Source organism: Merops nubicus, unplaced genomic scaffold (genome assembly GCF_000691845.1).
Source record: "Merops nubicus isolate BGI_N331 unplaced genomic scaffold, ASM69184v1 scaffold6474, whole genome shotgun sequence".
In the NCBI taxonomy this organism is placed as follows: Eukaryota; Metazoa; Chordata; class Aves; order Coraciiformes; family Meropidae; genus Merops; species Merops nubicus.
In genome coordinates this window covers 155508-169514 of record NW_008602164.1, presented here as the reverse complement: position 1 = coordinate 169514, position 14007 = coordinate 155508, and the positions used below count along the sequence as shown (strand labels likewise).

At 36.6% G+C, this 14007-nt stretch overlaps 1 protein-coding gene across 3 annotated transcripts in view; it reads left to right on the top strand.

The window, feature by feature from the left end:
* The window catches only part of PAN3 (PAN3 poly(A) specific ribonuclease subunit), a 67307-nt gene that overhangs the window by 14092 nt on the left and 39208 nt on the right, over positions 1-14007 (top strand). The window contains exons 4-5 of one of the 3 annotated variants that reach the window (XM_008938241.1): positions 1295-1357; positions 8747-8908. In XM_008938241.1, coding sequence (XP_008936489.1) covers positions 1295-1357; positions 8747-8908 — 225 coding nt within the window. Of the gene's footprint in view, positions 1-1294; positions 1358-8746; positions 8909-12545; positions 12550-14007 lie in introns of all 3 variants that reach the window. The other 2 variants (XM_008938243.1, XM_008938242.1) reach the window with 2 other exon arrangements.

The window sequence follows — 14007 nt, the reverse complement described above, 5'->3', positions numbered from 1 at the left end:
TACCAAATTTTATTTGCACTGACTTTCATGTTTTACAATTTTTCTTACTAGCCATATGACCCTGAACTTTCCTGTAGTTGTTGTAGCTTGCTTTCAAGACAAGGCATTATCAGCGTGCTTGTGACTTTCACAGAGCTTCATTTGTGTGGGGGTGATGGGGAGCTCTGTATCATTCCTGCAGGTGAAGACTGAGCTGGAAGATAATTACCATAGTTGGCCCATCAGGCTAATGTTCCTTGAAATGAAATGCTGTTGTAGAATGTTAATTTCCTAATATTACGATTTATCCAAACTATGTGGAATCTCTGAATTGCCCTTTTCCGTGATGCCAGTATAGTGCACTGAAAGTTGGATGTAAACATCTAATGTGTTGTTTATCCACTTGCTGAGGATAATAAGAATGAAAATAAGCATACATTGCTTTTTAACAGTGTGCAAGAACTAGATACATACACCCACACATATGAGTATCTGTGTGCTTACGTAAACCACATGCACCAAAGTAAATGAATGATCATACAGAAGTATTGCCAGAGTGACCACTGTCTCTAAAAATTGCTTTGAAGTTAATTAAACAGGACAAAATGAAAACAAACTGAGTAATGTTGGAGTGTGAAGCTCAAATATTGAAGTAGAATCTTTTCTGACTTGGTCCCTTTTGTCTTCATGAGAAAATCGGCAAATTAAGCCGCTTGCTGCTAAACTAGTCTCAAGAGAAAGATTTATCTGTGCAACCGATTGACTTGGATTTCTTCCAATTAATATTTCAGACATAACTGGCAGTAATTGAAAGAGGTTTGCATTTTGCTTTGCATAGTAATAATTTATTGTTTGTTATGACTGCTATTTTGTATGTTTGTATAAAAGGTTGTTAACTAATATGAGTAACGGGGAAGATTTAATCTAAAATGACTTGAGTTGTCTAAAATCTAGGCATCCAGGCACCCTCTGTAGTCAGGAGAGATGAACAGCTTAAAGGAACATTCAATTCACATTGAAAAAAGTATTTTGTAAAAGACTAGATGTCAATAACTTCTTTAAGTATTTTTTTTTTACCCCAGTGATTGGGCTTTATTTAGAGCTTGAGCAATGTGATTTATCCCACCAGTGCTTGATGCCTGCTTTAACACAGGATAGACAGCCTTCTAGAAGTATGTGCTTATGTTCTTTGACTCTAAAGAGAGCCTCAGTGACTAGCTGAAATGTAGGTGTTGGCAACATCTATTAGTTGAAAAAAAACTTTCTATTTTCTTGCTAAGAGCCCAGGGCTAAGATTTTGTTTGTTCTGAACTAGCTGGCAAAACCAGCGTTCCCTTCGTTAATCACTGACTTGGAGGACAGATATAATACAGTCCTGGTAAGTGAATAAAGACCAACTATTTTCCTTTACAAATTAGAATTGTGATATTTTAAATGTTTAGAAACATTATTTGCAACTATGTAAAAACTGCATGCTTGTGTAAAACTGTGAATAGTTTCTGTAAAAGCACGTTATATATAGGCGTGTTAAGCAAGGAAGTTAAGTTTTTTAATCTTTCCTATCTCTGGATATTGCTGATCATGTTATCCTGGGCAGCCCTTTAACAATGGGCAAGCCATGTGGCTGTAAATATTTGCTATCAATAAAATATTAAAGATAAGAGTTGATGATTGCAATTCTGAATATCCTTGCTTTTTAATTAGACAACTTTTTAAAAACTTGTTAGTGTGACTGGGCTATTGACATTGCTTATGATTATTTTGATGCTTAAAGACATTCTACTTTTTGTTTAAAAAGTAAACATAGTCCTTGAATTTTTATGAACATTCTTGAGGTTATTTTCTCTGTTCAGAAATTATTAAACTGCATTTCAATTTTAGATTTCAGGAAAGCTAAGATTACTATTTAAAGACATTTTTATAGGATACTTAAAATGAAATCAAAGGAGCTAAGTATTTCTGTAGATGGAGCCTTGGTGGAGGTTCTGTCGACTGTAAAACCTTCTGGATTTACTGTCCGGTTGTTGTAACTCCACATGCAGTAAGACAAGCAACTTTAAAGTGAATTTCCTATAAGAGATTTTCAGGTAAGTATTAATCTACAATGCACAAATAGGGTTTATGAAGCATGGAACGAAAGCTAGAGTTAGTAATAGACTAACCCTTTTTCCTGAGAATAATAATGTCACACTTCTTTCATTTTTTTTTCTTCAAATATGTGTTATGCTTTTGAAAACAGGGTGGCATTCTGAACTTGAACTTCTTGGGTGTTTTTTTCAAAATTGGTTTTAGCCATTATCTAGAAAAGTGCTCTAAACCCTGAAATGATCTGGCTGGAAAACTCTTCTCATTTGTTTTGATGGTTCTAGTAAACAGTTCATAAAAACATGCAACGTAATTGATCAGAATCTGTTGGTGAGGGACTGACTGCTTAATGCACTGAAAAGAAAATACATGATGAAACTTTTGATTATATTTGTTCGGAGACTGTTGCCACCAATCCAGGCTAAAGGGTTCCCCTAATTGTCACTGGTCAGCCCTACAGTTTAGTGAAAAGCATTGCTTTTACATTTTACTTTTATTTTTTCATACCTTCAATCCTCATGAAAACTGAACTGTTCTGAAAAGTTCCTAACATTGGTTTGTTTCCATTTCATTTTTTCAATTTTTAGTCACACCTAGAGGAGGGCCATTAAGGTGAGAACCAGTGTTAGTCCACAGTCTGCAAGGAATGCATCAACTGCTGTAGTGAACACTTTCAGTACAATTTTAATGCTGTTTCTTATGTATTGTTATATTCTTTAAAGAAATTTTTTTTTTTTTTTTTAGAACTCTTTCAATTGGTTTTAGGTGAGTAAAAGCCAGGACAAAAGACTGTAAAACCAGATTAGAGTGGAAAGTATAGGAGATATTATTTGGGCTGAAGTTCACCCAAACCAGGGTGCTACTGTTTAGTGCTCTCTATGGAGGTCTTCAGCAAGTGAAACAGGACAGCAGACTTCTTTAATTCATATACTTTGATCAGCAGTAGTAAATGTGCCTGTAAGCATAGTCTGCAAAAATGCAAGCTTTTTGAATACAAGGAGGATTCTCCCTCTCATGTTAAAAAAATAAGGTCCTGTGGAAATCAAATTCTTAAGTCTTAAACTATTACTTGTTTATTTTTGAGTGTACTGTCCTCCATCTAATTTTGTTAGCTATTGGAAAGGTATATTTCTCCCCACCTTCCTGTGTGCAGCTCTATATTAACATCTCTGATACCTGATCTCTTTGTAGTTAGTGGTGTTCATTGAAAACCCACGTGTGCCATATCTGATCTTGCTGTATTTAATGAAAATGTGCCAAGACAGTTATTTAATGTCCATAGCTTCCAGAATACCATCTCAGCAGAGGGCTGGAGCACCTCTCCAATGAAGGAACTCTGAGAGAGCTGAGGTTGTTAAGCCTGGAGACAAGAAGGCTCTGGGAAGACCTTATTGTGATCTTTCAGTACTTAAAGGGGGCTTTATAAGAAAGATGAGAACAATCTTTTTAGCAAGGCCTGTTGAGACTGAACAAGGAGTAATGATTTTAAACTAAAAGAGGAAGAACTTTGTCAGTAGAACTACATCCATGCTAGGTTTTAGCTATGTGGTAATTCATACCTTATCCCGCCTAGCTAGACTGCAAAACTCATGATATTTCAGTGTATAATGTTATAAACTTTAAAATTATAAACATGTATAAATGTTAGCATACTCTTCCTTTTTTTTCATAAAAAAAACCCCACCCAACAACAAACAGCAACCAACCACACACTTAAATTTAACCTGTTGACCAGGCTACTATTCCTTTTTTATTTTTTTATGGATATAAAAGTAAAAAATTGGTTCCAACCTTCAGATGTTGAGATACAGAAAAGAAGTATCATCTGCCTCTCTACCAGTGAGAGGTTGTAATGAAAAAGGAAGAAGAGAGAGTATGTTGGTTAGTGACAAACCCAAACCAGGTGAAGGGGTTTGTGCTCTGTTGGCCACAAAGCTTAAAAAGTAATGACAACTGCTCTTTTTCGTGTTACCAGCTGGCCAATCTGCTAGGAGATTCCTGGTTGACGATACCTAACGTTCAGGTGTAGAACCTTGTAGAACTTGCTCCTGAGTCCAGTTACATGGTTGTAGTCACAATTAAGAGGCTTCTTAGCTGTTGTGCCTGTGTAGGGATTCTGCCCAGACTATTGTGCCTTTCCTCAATGACATACTGAAATTCATATCCACAGCTGCATGTTTCAAGTACTGTCTTATTCCAGCTAATTGGTCGTGGCTGTTGGGTGAAAATAGCAGGGATGATACCAATGGCTTGTAGGTATCGTTTAGTTTTCAAGACATAGTACAGTAACAGTTCCTTTTCAGTAGGCTAGTACCCTAGCTGAGCATTTTACCTCTTTTTCTAATGGTTTCTTTGCCACTAAATTCTGTTAAAAAACTGAAGTTTTACAAAAGTCAACATTGAAACTTAAAATTGCTTGTATTGCTTCATTTTGCTTTAAGTAGTACAAGGCAAATACTGTATTATACCTGATCTTTCCTGTCTGACAATGTAATATTTACTTTTACCTGTTCGTACGTGTAGGTGCAGTCAACTCACTGTACAATAGATGAGCCATATGTACTGTCACTGTGATACCTTTTAGCTCTGGTAATTTTAGGCAATACTGCTTAATTTAGTCTGTGATGGGGAAGGCTTAAGATCACTTCTATTTTTTTCAGTAGTATAGACCCATAGGGAGCATTACCATAGCTCAGATTATTCACAATACTCTGAAACACAGTAGCCTGCTCATGTGTTTGTATGCCAAACTTAATTGTATATTTTGTGGTATAGAAAATGTCTTGTAAATCCAAAATTCAAAGCCCACGAGAAGCAAGTGCATTTTGAGGGACAGAAATGTAACTTACTGAGTAATCCTGAAAAATCTAATTTCAGATCTTCAGTGACAGAAAACTTTGGAATTGTGTAGTTTGATTTACCAGGTTTTCTAGGCTTAAATACTGCATGGAAGTTATTAGTCAGGAGGAGTCTACAGTTTCAGTCTTTGTAAACCTTTTCTTGTTTAGATTTATTCCTCTAGAATAGTCTTAAAACAAGTCTTTACACCAGTGGTAGGTCCAACCCTGAATTAGATGGAGGAAGTGTGTCATTGCCCACTGTCCATGAAACAGGAGGAACTAAGGGTAAAGACCCTGTTACAGGAAATAGTAGGAAGAAAACAGACTTGCTAAACATGTTCCCAGATTTCTTGTGGAATGAATGAGAAGCAAGTAATTAAGCTGACTTGTGGAATATTTTCTAGCGTGGGCTAATTAAGTTACTCATATGTAGTAGTGTTCTGATGTGAAGATGCTACTCAGGAAAGACCTCTTTGTTTTTAGAGTGCATTTCTTTTGTTCAAGTGTAATGTTTCTCAGACTCTAGGGGTTTATCTTTACTAATATAACACCTTCCCTCCAATCATGCCAACCAATAGCTTGCTATCATTAATTGCTGGCAGCAGCAGCAGCTTAGTTCTACAGGGCAAGGGTTATAATTACTAGCTATGGTTGAAAATGCTTACCCTTCTCACCCTGGGGAGCCAAGCTGTTGCTGGCAATTAAAGGTAGTTAGCTGCTCCCTGCCTCATGTAAACATTTGCAGCCAGTAATTACTACTGCTTCACTCTTCTTTGCCCTGGAGGAACTGAACTCTTCCAGTAAAGCTTTGTAATAATTTGGTTTTGGTGTGGGTTTTTTTTTATTATTATTTTTCTTAGATTTAATTTTAATTATGGTAGTTTAACTTTTTCCATTTAAAAATAATAGTGAAGTTTTTGACCTTTCACAACTAATTTGGAACTTGTAACCATATTGGGAGTTGCTGACTAGTTTGAGAAGTACTTGCTAAAGGATTACGAAGCATTTAAATGCTTTAGACAACTTCCCCTTACCTCAAAAAAAAAAAAAGTCCAGTATGTTGAACTATCCCTTCATGGGTATGGTTGAACAGGTTTGCTTACCTCATAGAAAGACTTTAGGAAAGGCAAAAATGCAATTGCTTTTTTAATCATCCAAGAGAAATTGTCCTCCTGCCAAGAAGTTGGGCTTGTTTGTCCAGATTGTGTTCAAGATGCACTCTTCTGTCTCTGTTGCTTTATTTGCTGCTGTAGAGGGCAGGAATATAGCAAAATCAATACTGTCTTGTTTTAAATGCTTCTTTGAACTGCTTATTTTTGTCTTTGCTTTGTATTGAATGTCTCCTCTTGGGCAGACACTTTTTTTCTGTTCTCTGGTCTCCTGTAAACTCAGATTAGATTTCTGAATCATATGCCATTTTACTCATTGAAAACAAGTGTAATTTAGAATAGTTTCCATGAAAACAGGCTGAAATTCATTTCCAAATGTTAATATTATGTATTCCATTTTCTAATGTCTATCTGAACTGTGAAATCCTGGCCTACTGATCCCTTGGTGATGTTTTATAGTAGATAATGAAAGTAAAAGTTTAGTCTCCCCCCCCCCCCTTTTTTTTTTTTTTCATACTAGTAGACCAAGAACTACTGGTATATGAACTCATCTTGTCTGTTGCTTTGTGGCATGGAGTTGACCATTGGTTGACCCCCCACCCCTGGCTACCTCGTTTGGTCCTTCACAAAGCCTAAAATAGCTTCATTCTGTTACCTGGAATCTGAATCCTATAGTACCCAAAATACACTCCTTCCCCATTGTCTCAGTTCCCCGTTTGTTTTGGTGGTTCTTTTCAAAATATTTGTAGATAACCTTTTATAATGGAGGATTTGGAGAACCCTTTATGACTAGGAACATATTTGGACACTGGGTTGTAGTCTGAAGCAGACTGTGCCCCTGCCCTTGGTAGAACATGGAGAGAGGTGGGGAAGCTGCCCAGGCAACTGTTATTCTTTGTTACCTTATTATGTCCAATAGCCATGCTAAGGAAAACACTGCATTCAAACCCTGAAGTCCAGTGTTTTTTGTATGTCTCTTTTGTCAGACCTTACAGCTTTGCAGTTCCTTCTGTTAGTAGTCCTTTCCAATTATTAAGATAGTAAGTTGCCCAATACTTGAGTCATTCTCCTAATACACAACCAGTATTTAGATTTACTACGGTCAGGTTTGCATTTGAACTGTAGGACTTTGTGTTACCCCTCACACAGTTTACAAAATTTCTAATCAGTTCTAATTCAGTCTTGTTTAGTGTTAGTAAAGTTGATAAACTGGATCTTGTTGTTGCCTTTGTAGTTCATAGTCAATGTTGGTAGCCTTGGGGGCTTTCTGTTGGGTGGTTTTTGGTAGTTTGCTTGGTGTTATTTTGTTGTTGGTTTTTTTTAGTGTGGTTTTTTGTTTGTTTTCAAAAGAGATACTAGTGACTTTACACAGTTTTAATTCTTTCCAAAGCTTTCAGCCCAAGTTTTCAGGGAACTAGAGGAGGGAATCTGCTTAGGTTTGGTTTTGCAGTCATTTTATGGTAGCTTTGTCCTCTGTTTTACAAATTGTGTGTGAGTGCAAAATCTTCTCCAGTTAGATTCTTGCCTTGTTTCCTAAGGAACAGTTTTTAAAATGGATATTGAGGTACACATTGCTAAGCTTTCTAAGGTGGCAGATGAAATAGATATCTAATGGAAGATAAGTTAAGCTTTTATTACTTAAAAAGTGGTCTATATCCAGCTGATGATAGTTGCATTTTCATGTTAAAAAACCAAAACAAAAAAAAAGCAAAAAAACAAACAAACAAAACCAAGAAAACAAAAACAGACCAAACTCTGCAATTTGATGCAATTGTTGATAAACCATTAAATAAAAATGATTAAAATCAGTATAAAAATTTCTTGTCTAAATATGCATAGGTGCTGCAATACTTCTTTTGGTAGTATTTAAATGTCTAGGTACATAGACGTAGGTTTGAAAGCATAGGGAAATATGGAGAACTTCTGTACTTTATCTTTTTGAGAGTCTTTAACATTTTCTTAGTGTGCTTTTTAAATTCAATGTTCATATCATGCTTTATGAATAGTTTCGTTAGAAGAGATCATCACCAATGTAATAGAAATGTTACTCCTATTGAGGTACAAGTACCTCCTGCATGTTCAATTCCTCAAGCACATTTTATTTTCTCAGTTTTAAGTCAATTTCCAAAGCATTTATTATGGTAATTCTTGTCTGTTTTCATGTAAGACAGTAGCTGAAATTAGTCTTTAGAATATGAACTTAAGCAGAAGCGTTTTTCACCTCGAATTCTGCTGCAATTGGTTAAGCAGCTCTGCCTGATTTTTAAAAGCTAGTCTTCAGGAGATGAGTCTTGGCAAATTTGAATTTAAAAAGAAGCATACAAAAGCCAATCTTAATTTCTTGCTTGTTAGAAATCTCAAGGGAAGTGTTCATTATTATGATGTGATTGAAGGTATCTATTTGAGAGATGGATTTTTTTTTTAAAGCAATTCCTCATTTTTACAGAATTCCCCAATTTATGCTCTTATTTCAGTGGCTGACTTGTGATGGACAGTTTTCCTTACAAGTAATTAGTAGTGCCCAAAGTTTATTTTCTTTTTTTTTTAAAAAAATATTGTTTATTATAACCAAACAGTCAGGATTGAAAGGAAACAGTCTCAGATCTATTTTACTTGCAAATTCTTTCCTATTCCACCAATCCAGAAATTACATCACAGTGTAATGCCTGTTTTAGTGTAGCTGTAGATGAGGGTTGTTAGGAGTGGCCTGGTTTCTCTCCTTCTTTTTCGTAGCCCAGGAAGTATCGACTGGGGATGCTGGATGAGAGGATAGTTCCGGTGGGATCAAAAGCAAGAAAATCAAAGAACCCTATTGGCTGTCTGGCTGACAGGTGTAAAACAGGAGTACCCATCAATATGGTTTGGTGGAACAGAGTCACAGAAAACAATTTACAGGTAAAATAATTTTTTTTACTAGCCACTTTTTCAGTATTTTGGATGCTTTATTTTGAATTTCAGAAAACGTTAGAAGCAGTCACTCCAAATGTGGTTTGGGATCAGGTCAAATATTTATTTCATAAAGTAAGCATAGTGGCCCTCCAGGAGAGTGACTCAGAGATGTTTTATTCTCTTCACCCATTGCTATGCTGTGTGCTTTGCTTGATTATGTTCTAATCTGTGAAGGAAGAGGAAAAGTAATCATTAAATGTATTCTAAAAGCAAAGAAATAAAACTTTTTGTTTTAACTTTCATATGAGGAAAGTTTGTACTAGTAAAATTGGTTATCTTTGTTAGAGTGACTGACAATGCAAATTCCCTCAGAACAGAATTTGAAGGTGTAACCACCATGTTCAGAAAGTGTAACTCCATAATTTTCATGTTGGGATAGTTTATATTTCTCAACTTGTTAAACTTTGTTACTTTATTCCTGAATTTTCTTCATCTCCTTAAGAGGAGAGAGGTACAGCTGCATTTGAGCATGTTTGTACAGAAGTAACAGGTTATTCTTGGGTTGATAATGGTTATTCTAGTCTAGGAGGCATCTGCTCCATGTCCTGTAAAATGGGGTATAGATGGAAATTATTATAGTAGTGGGAACTGCAGCACTGCCACTAATACTATTTTGCACTTGTCGTGCTTTTGATTCTCCAGAGATCGTTATTTGTCTCTCTCTATGAGGGCTATGTTCTTTTTGATGTTTTCTGAGTGAGTGAAATGGGTAATTGACAACAGACTTATAAATGGAATTTGTGGCACTTTAAGCAAACTGCAAGAAACTCCTCATTTTTGCTATGCAAGGGTCAACAGGAAGCCGGTATGTGAGCCCTTCCATACCAATGCTAGCTTTGCATTGCTTGACATTTGGACATCTGCATCACTGAAATTGGAAGTCATGGGCAGAATGATACAGGCAAACTGATGCTAGATTGTGTGGGGTGTTTGGGCTTACGTCTGTCTTGGCCCTTGTGGAAGCAGCACAGCCACTGGTGGAGAAATGATGAAGCATAAAGATAACATTGGTAGAAGGACCAGATTACAGTTAAAAGTTGCAGAGGAGTGGTTGGAGCCTGTGAATCACTACTTTTCTCAAGGGAGAGAAGACACACTGAACTTACCGTGTGTATCTGCTGGGAGTGTAAAGCATAATTAGTAGAGAATTGATCTTGAAAGAGAACCAGAAAATTGGTCTTTGAATTTCAGGTGCACCTTAAAGGGCAGGAAAAGCTCTGATTGTGCTCATGTCCTCCATTGTTTTCTCTGCTGTTTGGTGTCACAACAAGGTTTGTTGTTGTTTACTCCACTTAACAGTAGAGCAGAAAAACTTAATGTTTCTGGAGGCTGGAGAGCTGGTAGTCTGACTTAGAGCTGCTGGCCAAGAGCACTTGTCTTCTCAGTATCTATGCCCTCCAAAGTTGTGTTGAAAGTGGGGCAAGGGGAAGCTCGAGGTCCCCTAGCTTTCTGAGGTTAGCAACAATAACTTGGGATTGGCTGCAGAGTACGTGGCTTTTGAAGGGTCCAATTCCAAACTCCTTTATTGTGCCAGAATCTCAGCTACATAATTGATTTAAGTATGTACAGAGTAAGATTTTGTTTTATATGATGCAATTACATAGCTTCCCATGGAGATCTTTAGCGTTTTTATGCAGTGTGGTGGAAATAAGAACAGAAGGATCTTCCTGCCATAGGAAATAGAATTGGAAGAGAAACAGGAGAGACTGCATAGAAACAGAGCTTGGCAAGAATGGGGAAAGGTGTAAAAACAGCCTGCAGATAGGTTTATCAGGATATATAGAGCTCTACATAGATGAGAATCCAAATTTGTCTTGATGGTTTTATTCTGATTATTGTATATCTCTATAGGGTGAACATTTTCTAAGTTCCCATTAAAACAAATGTTTTTATAATACTTTAAAGGATTTTTATTAAAGAAATGTGGAAGTATCCCATAGCTTTAAAATTTTACTTTTTAGTGAGATCTACTCACCAAATGTAACGACACTTTGCTAGTAGTGTGTCTGAACCTGTGTTCTAGTTTAAAATTAAACTTTTACCCTACAAATTTTACCCAGTTTTAATGAAATGATCTCTAACTTTTCTGCAAAAGCAGTAGAGCAACATGGCTAATACTGGTGATGAACTGGAATTTATTAGAGCTTATTGTGTGGGTGATGTGATGACTTGTCACAGTAATTGTGATAAGGTAGTGTGTTGCACAAGTTCAATAGTGGGAGAGAGACCTGCTTTGAAGCAAGTCCTTGGTGACCTCCAGTGTCTGCTGGGCTGCTCTGACATCATGGAATGGGCCTTTCCCTGGTGTCACAGTTAACAAGGAATCCTTTCTGGCAACAGGGTTCTCAGTGATGCTCTCTACATGAAGTAAAGCTCCCTGTATGGCACATTTGCCCATTTGAAAACAAAAAAACTAAACCCAAAAAAAACCCCAACAAAACCACCCACAACAAAAGAACACACAAAAATCAAGCAGTGCTTTTACATGTTTTTGGATTCCTGAGAGACATTCTGAAAATGATGCTAAAAATAGACTAGTAGAGTACTGCACTGCTTTAGAGCACTGAGTGTAGTTTAGTGGTGTTTTTCTGTAACCATTACAAGATTATGCAATTTGGGATGTCAGAACACATCAGCATGAATCTGCAGGTGAATGAGAACATAGAAAGTGAACAAAAAGGCTTGTATCCAGTCTATAGCATGGTAAGTACATTAGCACATTCTTTTGAAATAAATTGACCTACTTTTTGCTTTAGATAACTGGCTTTGGGCTGTGGTTGAACATGGGACCAGAACTGATCTAACAAAGTAGTGTTACAGCCACTGCAACACAGGTGGTGGCTCTGCTGCTGCTCTGCAGCTCTGTTGTGTTGTGAGATGCTGAACTAGAAATGAGAGAGAGATGGGTGGCTTCCAGCACTCCGATGGGATCCCCGCATGACCTTCCAAAAGCTTCATCACTTGTGCATGCCTGTGTTACAGCATAGTTCTGTACTTAATGGTGCCTCAAGGATTCACTTATGAATGAATGTGGCAGTGGGGCCTTAAGAGTTCCTCACTGGGGAGCGTAAAGATCAATCATACATATTGAAATTGAGTGTTGATGAAAATGGAATTTTCATTTTAATTCTGGGCTACAGAAGTCTGTTGCTGTGTGCAGCTCCTTGACATGCAGTAATTGTGCATGCTGCTCTGTGGTTCTCCCAGCAGTGGTCTTCAGCTGAGACCCATGGCTTGCTCATTGCTTTCCCCCTGCACCTTCTTGCAAGGAGACTTGAATTGTTTATTGGTGGCACCCACAAAATATGTGATCCTTGCCCTTCACGCTATGTTTTAATTGTATTTCCTTTTATATCTTTAAGAGCATAAAAGCCACTAGGTACACAAACACTCTGCTGGATGGTGACACAAATTAGTTGTTTTATAGTTCTCCCTTCTTTTTTTTAACTTCTCTTATGGTTCCATCCTAACTAATTGCATCGTGACTTAATTCAGCCTTCATTTGGACTGTATTTGTATGTGCTTTGTAACATTGTGTGTTCTCTGAGGTACAGGAGTCTAGAAATTGCTTTTGTATATGGAGCTGGATGAACTCAGTTTTTTGGCCTGTCTTTGGAAGTTTATTTGCAAAGCTGACTGAAAAGAGGCTCTTTTTTTCTTTGAGAGACTACAGACATAAAGAATCTGAAAACAGGGTATTGTAGTATTTCTTCATGGACTGATTCTAGTAAGAATGCATGATGCAGGTATTAAGTCAAATAACAGCAAACAAAGTTGCCTCCCTGCTTTAGTTTGACAGTAGTATACTGTAAGAAGGGAGGTGAGGTTTAAACTGGCCAGGTTAGGAGGAAAAAAAGAGTGGTCATTTTAGTAAATATGAGTTGGAAGTTACTTTAGGTGGCTTTCTAGGAAATATAGCATAGCTGAGAAAGCTGTAATTGTTTGTTTAATGCTGTTTGTTGAAAGCCTGTTTGTTTTGAAATAATTTTGTATGTGCCTTTTTATAGGACATTTGCATTTGAAATGGCAGATAGTCTTTAGCTTTCTGCACAGTACAGTCAGTGCTAGCAGGTTTTGTGTTTGTGTCTGGGCTTTGGAAAGTGTATTTGCTGCTTTTATTTTAACATCACAGTATAGCATACTTCATTAGATGTCCTCTAAGTATTTCCTGCATCTCCATTCTTTTAATTAATCCCAGGATTTAAAAAAAAGCTTTCAATACCTGTTTTCTCTACCTTTTTTTTACCAATTTGAATTTACTCAGACTTAAAATTTTAAGCGTGGTCTAATGTGAATAAGTTACTTTGAGATGATGAATTAATACCTAATTAAGTGAAATTTGTTTTAAAGGTTGTAGGAAATTTAAGCATAATACAGCATGAACGAAATGTTTTTCACTTATTCTCTAGATTATTTTAATTTTTACAATTTTTTTTTTAAAATTTAACTTCATTCTGGGAAACGTGGTAAGATTCCTGCAGGAAAAACTAAAAATGCAGTCTAGGATTTTAAAGCATAGTTTCCCTTTTAGATAGATTTTCAAGCTTACCGTTGATCCAATTGTACTGGAATTTACACTTTGGGTTATGAGTTGCCAGAGTGAAAGTAGGCTGTTTTTCCAGGCCAGGAACATATCTTTTTCGAATGTTGGCCACTAAGAATGTGGCTTTCTAATTCTGGCATATTTGCATGCTCACTGGTGCAGAATAGGTTGTCTACAAAGTTTGAAAAATAATGAAGAGATTAAATATTAGAAAACCAGTAGTGCTGTTCCTTTCTCTCACTGTAGTCACTCTAGCTAACATGCTATGGTGATGTTTGGGATGTATTTTTGAAGCAAAGTGTGTGCAGAAAAAATAGTGTTTGACTTAAGATGAAAACTCGTATGCTTTTGGAAACATTTTAAAACTGCAGCTTTATGTAATTGTGATATATTTAAACATGGCCTGAAGCTTAAGCTTCAAATTTTCTTACAAAATATTAACTGATTTGACCACAAATTGTTAAATTTTATTGAACTAGTTTGATTAGTTTATTCTAGCTAG